Source organism: Argopecten irradians, chromosome 16 (assembly GCF_041381155.1).
Source record: "Argopecten irradians isolate NY chromosome 16, Ai_NY, whole genome shotgun sequence".
NCBI lineage: Eukaryota > Metazoa > Mollusca > Bivalvia > Pectinida > Pectinidae > Argopecten > Argopecten irradians.
In genome coordinates this window covers 25,949,419-25,959,764 of record NC_091149.1, presented here as the reverse complement: position 1 = coordinate 25,959,764, position 10,346 = coordinate 25,949,419, and the positions used below count along the sequence as shown (strand labels likewise).

The window sequence follows — 10,346 nt, the reverse complement described above, 5'->3', positions numbered from 1 at the left end:
GATGAGGTCGACCACATATTTTCTCTTTGTTTCACAACTCTCGTTTTACTTCGAGATTGTCGCGACGATGTTCGGAAGAGTTCGGAATGATTCGGCATCTTTCGAGCCTATTTTTCACTAGCTGCGATGACGTAGCTCTGAACGACGGACGGAAGATTTCTGACAGATGGTCGTCGTCAGAGCTACGATTCCGTCCCATTGCCCGTAGTGTTGCAAAACATCCAGCGGTGAAAATGTTGCATTTCATGTGTGTCATGTATTTTTTTAATTAAATTCAACAATATCAAACATTTTTAACATAAAATGATTATTTATTTACCCGCCTCCATGTCTAAATTATGTTTTGAAGCACTTTTGAATGGCTCACATCTCCGACACGGCTCACTTGGCCGCCATGATGCTTCTCGTTAGAAAGTCTCGCGGGACCTGCAGTTTTTTAACAGGCTACGAGTCCAACCAGTCAAACCGTATGTCAGTACCATAGTGGAATTGTCTACATCACTACGAAAGAAAAAATGTTATTTTAATTTTAACATGACAACTTTAAAATAGTTTTTTGTGTGCTTACATTTTTCACCGCGCTCCAAATACGGAACAACCGGTTCGACCGTTGGTTAAAGTCATTATTTCAAGTATAAAACCTGACGGACCTGCAGTTTTTGATACAGGCCTGCGAGGGCTTTGTCAAGGCTCGTCTGAAAACAATATAAAATCACCAGGTCCGTCTTTAATTAATAAACGAACAACTAGGTCCAACCAGTCAAACCGTATAATCGAAAACGGCCCCAGTACCATATGTGGAATGACCTACAAATTTTCACTACGAAAGAAATAAATGTTACAAAGTTTTTAACATGAACTTTAAAAATTCTTTTTTGCTTAATTTTTAATAATACTTACATTTGTTCAGTTTCACCATATTTATTCTTAGTTTGTTGGCTTTTTAAAACTTTTAAGGTTCATGTAATGGCTTTAACCAGTGATATTTTGCAAGCCTATAACTCATTACTGTGCTGCAATTGAACAAAACTAATGTCATTAATTGTTGGTATGTACCCTGGCTAACTGTCAGTCTCACTGTGGATATGTAATTTGTGAAGCTGCTTGTAAAATTCAGTAAAATATGAGAAAAATGTATATTTCTGGAGAAGACATAGAACTCGTGTGAATTGCATTAATGGAATCAAATAATCATGCCATCGTGTTCAGTTGTGAATATGCCAGGTACTCCAACAGTGTGTTTGGCAAAATCGGACCAGCAAATAGCGCAGGAGCCTATTGTAGTAAATGCAAATGGCTGCTATAAATGGCGAATCACAAATATCGCATATAAGAAGCCATCTCAATTGATACAAATGTTCTTATAGACACCATAAGGTACTCTGAACATGACAAGAAGACTCTTCACGAAAAAAATAGTTCAACCGATCTGTTTGGGGCCAAAAATGAAAATTTCCGGAAAGAGCCTCAAAGTCCACATTTTAACTATTTTTTTCGTAAATAGTCTTCTTGTCATGTTCAGAGTACCTTATAGTGTATATATGAGCACTTGTATCAATTAAAATGTCTTCTTATATGCTATATTTGTGATCCGCCATTTAAAGTAGCCATTTGCATTTACGACAATAGGCTCCTGCGCTATTCGCTGGTCCGATTTTGCCAAACAAACTGTTGGAGTACCTGGCATAGTCACTACTGAACACGATAGCATGCTTATTTGGTGCCATCAATGCAATTCACACGAGTTCTATGTCTTCTCCAGAAATATACATTTTTCTCTTATTTTACTGAAATTTACAAGCAGCTTCACAAATTACATATCCACAGTGAGACTGACAGTTAGCCAGGGTACATACCAACAATTAATGACATTAGTTTTGTTCAATTGCAGCACAGTAATAAGTTATAGGCTTCCAAAATATCACTGGTTAAAGCCATTACATGAACCTTAAACATATTTTACTTGTTGAGTGTTTCATTTCGTCACGGTTTCCGGTAAATCAAACATGGCGGCGTATTTGAACAGAATTATACATGTGTTGTGTTTGCCTTGGATTTTACCACTAATAGTTGATGATAATTCAAGTTAATCCTTAAATGAAAGATTATAATCGAAAGGTTTGTGAATTGAATATTGATCATAGTTGTCAGAACAATACAGTTACATAAGGATAATACCCGAAAAATATTTTTTTATCAGTCTCAAAGTGCCCGATGTGGATCACATCGGGGCTTGCAACACTAGCGGCAACGGGGTGGAATTCATACCCTGCCGGGAACCGGAGTGGAGGCAGGGTATGATTATTCGTTCTAATTTTTCACGTGTACACGTTAAAAAGATTTTTTACTTTTATAATTGAAGATACTTCCAGTGCTGCAACTTTATAAAAAAGTGGTAAAATTAGAAAGTTTAAACCTCAGGCAGACGGAGAAAAATATGTATAACACTTAAACAGTTTTCACTATGACCAAAAGAGCGAAAGTTATAGACCATACAACTTTAAACGAAATCAAGAGATCTTGGCATTAACCAATCAGGTGCCGTAGGTGTGTAAACATAATCGATAACCAAATGCAACTGCTATTGAATTTATCACATTGTTTTTCCGTTGTGAAACATGCATAGTTATGGGATAAAACATTGTTACTACTACCTTCATATACAATGTGTTGGGGACAAACTGCTTACACAATACACTATTTTTATATTTTAATAAAGAAATAAAATTATTCTTGTTTCCATGAATAAAATCAAAGTCAAGAAGTGTAAGGTTTCATATTTTAAGTTCATTATCGACGAAGTAGTGTTTCACATAAAGCAACAACACGCTTGATTTTCTTCATATGATTTATTGCACAGTCATCTTACTTACACAATATAGATATATGTAGATATATATATTTGTATATATAACAACACTATTGACGTACTGAAAACTTTGGTACACATCCTTAACAACTGTTTACTACAGAGACATTGGCCCTGCTGACAATGGTTGTCGTGACAACCAGCTCACAGGCAAGTCACATGATGCATCAGTAACAACAAAGATGTCTTTGCGTATAACAATTTTAAAATGTTACGTTTGCTGTCAAATATTTAAAAGTTATTTACAACATAAAATCTTGTCATTAAAACATGCTACTTGTAAATTATAAAAGCATAGAAGGTTTACACCTACTGCTAAACATCAAATCAACAGATGTTTGGACAACTGACAAACGATCATCAGCCGCAGTCATAATTTCAAAATTATCATTACGACTTGTGTCTACTAAAGACGAAATATTTGTAACACAAACAGAATTGGTTGGGATTTGCCATTGATTAAGTAACATGAACCTTTTCTTTTACACCAATCTTTTTTATGTGACATCAATCAGCTACACTTTGACCCGATTCAACACACACCCGCGACTTGGTGGCAGTACTTATAAAAGTGACTACTTACAATAGGTATAGATTTCTGTAAGAGTGGGATAAGGAGTCATCTCTTATGACATTCCTTATTTACTTATTATAAATCCTATCAACCGTAAATAAGTCACCAATTAGTAAAGTAACAAATTGCCATCCTGATTATACAAATGAATGCTTGTATATACCCCATCATTGTCAGCATGTTACATAAACAATATGATAACAAATATTGTATCTATATAAAAAAACCTTTGACTAAAGATCTGCATTTTCACAACCAAGTTTGTAAATAACAACCAATACACTATTTCATTTTGTTCTACTTGATGTATCAACATACAGCCAACATAGTGAACAAATTACGTAGAGGTTTAACAACCAGTAACACACTGAATGCAGTTACAATGTAGACTGGCATAAGCACTATTTTTCAATACATCATATGTTAGAAAAGCTGTATTCCTAAATACAAAATGCATCAGATTGGGATGAAACCATTTTATCTCTGTGACATTAGAAATGAGAAACATCAGAAACTCTGAATTACGTTCGTATGTTTTGACTACTTTTCTAAAAGATCTTATGATGCCCAATCTGATTAAAATACACATCCTTATAACTACTCCGTTCAATAGAGGATCTGACAACATTCGATAAAGGGTCATGTTCGGATGACCATTTACCACGTGATCTTCAGATCAAATATATTTTCTACATATTGCTACCGCAATTTATAAGGTCATTTCGTTCCAGTTTACATATACATTTCGCTTTGTTGTGCACTTTGGGCGAGATGACTACGTACACCAAAATAATTCGGACAGCTTTTTCAAACTAAGCAAATTTGATTGGCCATTTCCAAAGGTCATCTTGACGTGACCCCTAATGGAATGTTGTCAGATTCTCTTATCAAACGTAGTGATAATAAGGATCTGTATTTCAATCAGATTGTATGAAACCAGATACCAGATCACTTCACAATTCTGATAGCAATACTTAAGATTTTCAAGCAACATACAAATTGTAAACTAAAGCAGTATTTCGATGATACATGATGTGCAAAATAAAGGAAATTTCCATAATCAACCAATTTCAATTCAAATTCTAGATTTAAAGACTAGTAAAAACAGGTGTTTTGACTCAAGTCATGACGATATATGACTTGCATATATGAAAAGTAATAAGAAAATATATTGTTCATGTTAGAACTTGAATTGTAACCCTGTATCATGAAATACAGCAATGATATATCTCAAACGATTCTTAAAAGTTTGTCATTTGTTCTTACTTTGATGAACAGAAAATAAATAAAAAGAAAAAAAGAAAATAAAAGTTTCAGATCTATGTTGCGTCACGTGAACGTTCATGTGACCATAACATGTGTCGTTAGTTTTGTGTGGTCTTGAGTCTATTATGTGGAGACATGGTAAACCAGACATATGTAAATACATCTGTAATACTTACAAGCCCTATAGTGGTCATAACGTTACAACATGTGATGCATTAAAACAAATAAAATATGGACGCAAATTGGTAAAAATAGTAACAAAATTGCAAATCTCAATGTCAAAGACCTTGACAAATATTTGGTCTGAAAAATTCAACCAAACAAAACTATTGCTTACCCTTTGAATAAGCTCTGGCAGTATAAGGTCCCCCCCATTGGAACAAGAAATAAACGTACTTGTAAGAATTTGTAATGGAAAGAGAAATAAGCAAAATCTATCCCCAGTCTATCATTTATAACAAATGGTATCTCATAGACGAATTGGGACTCATTGTAATCTGTACTATGTATTGTCCATGTTTCTTCTTAAAACATGGAAACCTAAGAAAATAAACAGAGAAAAATTGCACAAATGTTTTTGAATTGCACAGGGTGCTTTGCTGGTTTGAAAGTACAGAATAACAACGATTTTGAACATCAAGTCGGGTTACAGACATGGCACACAATAGTAAGACGATAATTTCTAAAGCACCTGATCGGAAATGATAGTAAAGGAAAATCATAACGTAAAGAAGCACCAAATGAATAGCTTATGAAAAATTGATTTAATTTCTTTGGATATTAGAAAAATCAATAAAAATGAAACTGTTTCTTCCACCGATACCAACTGGACTCTTATAATTGTGTCTTGCAATAGTATGAAAAAGTAATGAAAATGAAATTATTTGAGATTCTACAAATTTACAAAAGTTTTTTTTGTGACGGAAACCTTAACGCTGGTTGATCAATATCATTTATGAAAATGATAATTTTTGTAAGCTATATGCTTGCAAATACATAAATTCCTTAGTAAAATGGCATTACATATAGAAGACATGCAATGTAAAACTAAACAATAATCCAATTTTTTATCTTGTATCAATTGAAAAAAGGCATAGTAATTGTAATATTGAGGAAAAAAGCAATGAAAAAAAAACAGCAGGAAATATTATCCTGAATTGATATGTTTAAGCACATAAAGAAGATCTAGATATAAGTAACAGTCAACTTAGAAAGGGACTAAAATGTTTAAAAACACTCTTAAATAAAGAGAGACTATCACAAAATCCCTCCCAAATAAAGATAATGTACATACAGGTTTCAGCATGATTAAGATAACTCTATAAAAATATCAATTTAAATCGTAAAGCTTTGATACAGATTCAATTTGGCAAGAAATTTCGTCTAAAAATTTCTAAATACAAATCTACACAGATAAACAATTGATCACATTCGTACATCAATTCATAAAAAGAAGAGACCAAAAGCTGGTCCATAATAGTACACTCAAAGAGACATTAGCATGCACAATATACAATATCAATGCCTATAATTGGTTTGTTCAGCACCCACAGGATACACAACAGAGGTATCATATCATCAGATCTTCATTTCCTTAGTCGGTAAACAACTTGGTCAGATTTACAGTTAAAACGAACAACAAAAAACATCAGATTATCAAGAATCTTTGAGGACTTATTATTCAACAGATCAGAGATATGATGTATAATAAAACATCGTTATTATTTATGTGATTTAAATAAGGAGAATACAAAATAGAGCGGCCTCTAATCAAACTTTTAACCTGGGCTGATTTCGATTATACGGTTTGACTGGTAGGACCTTGTTGCTAGTTTATGAATGAAAGACGGACCTGGTGATTTTATACTGTTTTCAGACGAGCCTTGACAAAGCCCTCACAGGCCTGGATCAAATACTGCAGGTCTGTCAACATTTATACTTAAAATAATGATTTTAACTGTTGAACCGGTTGTTCCGAATACATCACTGGTTTCAGTTACTTGTGGAATATAGCGTTTCGTTCACAGCTACTAACAACAGCTCCTGGATTCTGCAGCCATGCTAAAGTTTACATGTGTTTTACGTTTCATGTCTTTGCACCAGCTTTAAATTAATAATTCTAATTTTGTTTGATAGATGACCGCTCCAAAGTGGGACCCCTATCTTTAGATGTTACATTCTATGAGTAAAATTCAAAACATTGTCTATAAAGGTATCAAAATCAATGTAGCCTTATTTAAAACATGTAAGTACAACAATTCAAGTTTAACAATTTTAATTCTTGGACCTGTCTGTAGGTTCGCCCAGCTTTAATTTTCTAGCTTAACCGGTTTTTTTTTTCATTTGCAGTAAATAACACTACTCAACACCTAAAATACCATATGTTATACTTAAAACACACAGAGCTGAATATTACGAAATGACATTTTACTTTGTAAAAATATTTGTTGAGAACAAAAATAAAGTTAACAGGACTGCTGGAGATTTTTGGAAGAATACAGGTGGGTCATTTTCCTCATTGAAATGCAAAATATTCCTAGTATTGTGTACGAAAAGCTTTCATTCATGTCTGTCTGAAAATTGTCTAGTGTTTGGAGAGAACACGTAGATATATAGCTAATACCTATAGCTAAATTTCAATTCCAAAAAGCAGTTTACGACAAAGTGAAGACATAAAAGTATCAGCAAACGGTGAAGGACATATACAAAATCTACTACGTACAGTAAGACAAGTGACCGACATCTAAACTACTACGATCATTGATCATAATTAGGTCATGTGATAATAGCTAATTATAGCCTAGATATGTGTTCAACGAATCCTTGGCTAATTAGGCCGATACAGTTTCCACTATAGACTCCTTTATAATCTCCCCAAAGTTTTGCCCGGTGTCTACCTTAGACCGGAGCAGGTCTCGGTGGTTAGATGAGGTGGAAGTAACGGTGGAATTGACACGATGGTTTTGTTGGAATTTTTGTGATAAATCGTGAGCTATGCTCGTTGAGGAGGAGATGATGTTTTCCATGATGGGTGCAATGCTGTAGTCTGCCGTCGTCGACTCGGTGGACACCTTGGTGGGTTTACCATCTGCCTTATGAGTCAAGTGTGCTGATGACTCGAGCAGAAGGCACGGGTCGTTTGTTCTGTCCTTCAGAGGTGGTATGCTACTACTGTCCAGATCTGTATAGACCTTGGCAGTAGATTCACACTCCAGGCTGTAATCATTCGGAATCTGTTCAGTACCACCATAACCTTCCTGAACTGGTTTAAAGTTATTAATGCCTTGGTCCACATATTCCAGACTTTGACTAACATTGTTAATAAGAGATGAAATACTGGGACATGTCTCTGCTATTTGGTCCGACGTCGTATTGGTCATTGTGGTGTAACTACATGAAGTCAGACCCGATTCACTGGTCTGTGAAGTCCCTGTGGGGTTGTACGTACTGGGGGCAGGGGCTTGTTTACCGCCATGATCAGCTGCCCACTGGTTTTGGGGAGATGAATAATTGTGGTGTGAATCAACAGGGGGCACCACCTGTCCTACACGGTACATGTGACTAGAGGAGTTGAGTGGCATGTACTTCTGCTCCATTTGGTGTCCCTGTGTGTAGTTGGTGGGCTGATTTGCCCGATGACAAAACTCCTGATTGGCCTCCTCCCCTAATGTGCCCTCAAACGAAGGTGTGGCCAGAGTCTGGTAAGACTTCTGGTAATGATTGTTCTCATAAGCTGTACTTGTGTCACTGGAGCACTCACTGGTCTCACTGTAGGAAGCTTCCTCTTGCTTGAAGTTATAGAAGGGCGTCGTGTTTTGGGCAGTGTAGAGGTCGTCTTCAGTATCGTTGAATAGGAGGACATGAGGGAGAGGGTTGGTAACCGTACCCTGTGGCAGATCTTTGTAAGGATACATATTGTTGAGGACACTGCGTTGCTGTTCAGCTTCTAAGCTTGCATGCTGCACTTCTGCCATCATCATATTGCATACCTCTGAATTTTGACAGTCACGGCAACTGCCCAGTTCGTTACTGTTGAATTCAGTCAAGTCTACAGTTTTAGGCTTATCTTTGCTGGCAGATTGCTGCTGATCAACAGAAGTGTCTGACCCACTGCCAGATTCTGCATCAGATGCAGATTTTGTCCCAGATGATCCTCGCATACGATATAATGACGAATCCTCCTCCCGTTTTTCAAGTTGAAGTCTCATGAGTGTGTGAATGAAATGAGTTCTGACCCTGATAGGGTTGAATTCAATACGACCATTGGCATTACCACAGCCATCCTTGCTACAGCCACAAGGAAAGGAGAGTCTGTCGACCTGACACTTAATCCCGGCCACGCTGCACGCACACGTCTCTGGATCACAATAGACCTTACAGTCACAACCACAAACTTCCCGGGACACACGGATGTCCTTACACCGATCCTTCTCCTGAATGTCAATTTTCCTCACCCCAGCTTGCCGCAGCAGAGTACGTCGTTGTCGGATTGAAATAGGTTGGAGGAATATATAGTCCTCTAAATCTTCAAAATCAGAATCCTCCTCTTCTTCCTCGTCGTCCTCATCCTCATCATCCTCATCATCATCATCTGATTTGTCACATGACTTAGACTTTTCCAGAAGTCCAGACATACCACGTCCCTGTTGGCGGTGCTCCTCCAGGAGACGCTGGTGCAGACGGCGTTGTTCTTTGGCATATTCTGACACTGAATAGTCCTCAAAATGGGAGTGCTTCAGCTCCATACCTGTATTGTATTATCATAATATTGATATTAAATAATTTATGATATCAACACTGTACCAACATTAACATTGTATTATTATTATAACATTATAATATCAACAATGTATTATCATTGAAATATTGACATTGTATTATCATTATTACATTAAAATTTTATTTTCATTATAATATTAACATTGTATTGTCATTATAATATTAACATTAGATTATCATTATAATATTAACATTAGATTATCATTATAATATTAACATTAGATTATCGTTATAATATTAACATTAGATTATCGTTATAATATTAACATTAGATTATCGTTATAATATTAACATTAGATTATCGTTATAATATTAACAGTAGATTATCGTTATTAACATTAGATTGTCATTATAATATTAACATTAGATTATCGTTATAATATTAACATTAGATTATCGTTATAATATTAACATTAGATTATCGTTATAATATAAACATTAGATTGTCATTATAATATTAACATTAGATTATCGTTATAATATTAACAGTAGATTATCGTTATAATATTAACATTAGATTATCATTATAATATTAACATTAGATTATCGTTATAATATTAACATTAGATTATCGTTATAATATTAACATTAGATTATCGTTATAATATTAACATTAGATTATCATTATAATATTAACTTTCCATTAGCAAAGTAAACTGAACATTATATTTTATATTTCATGTATTATCGGTTTATTTCATTACATTGTATTATCATTATAATATAAATTTTGTATTACCCCTTTAATGTTATGAAATTATTTTACCATTATATCTTTTATCATCATTGAAACAGATACATTGTATAATCAACAATCTATTATTGTATTATCATATATATTCTATATATATTTTTAAT

The 10,346-nt window shown here is 34.7% G+C and overlaps 1 protein-coding gene across 2 annotated transcripts in view; it reads right to left on the bottom strand.

The window, feature by feature from the left end:
• Positions 1 to 2,834: 2,834 nt before the first annotated feature.
• Positions 2,835 to 10,346, bottom strand: part of LOC138310969 (cysteine/serine-rich nuclear protein 3-like) — a 28,358-nt gene continuing 20,846 nt past the window's right edge. For both annotated transcript variants that reach the window (XM_069252344.1, XM_069252345.1), the window contains exon 4: positions 2,835 to 9,456. In XM_069252344.1, coding sequence (XP_069108445.1) covers positions 7,541 to 9,456 — 1,916 coding nt within the window. In that variant the 3' untranslated portion in view covers positions 2,835 to 7,540. The remainder of the gene's footprint in view (positions 9,457 to 10,346) is intronic.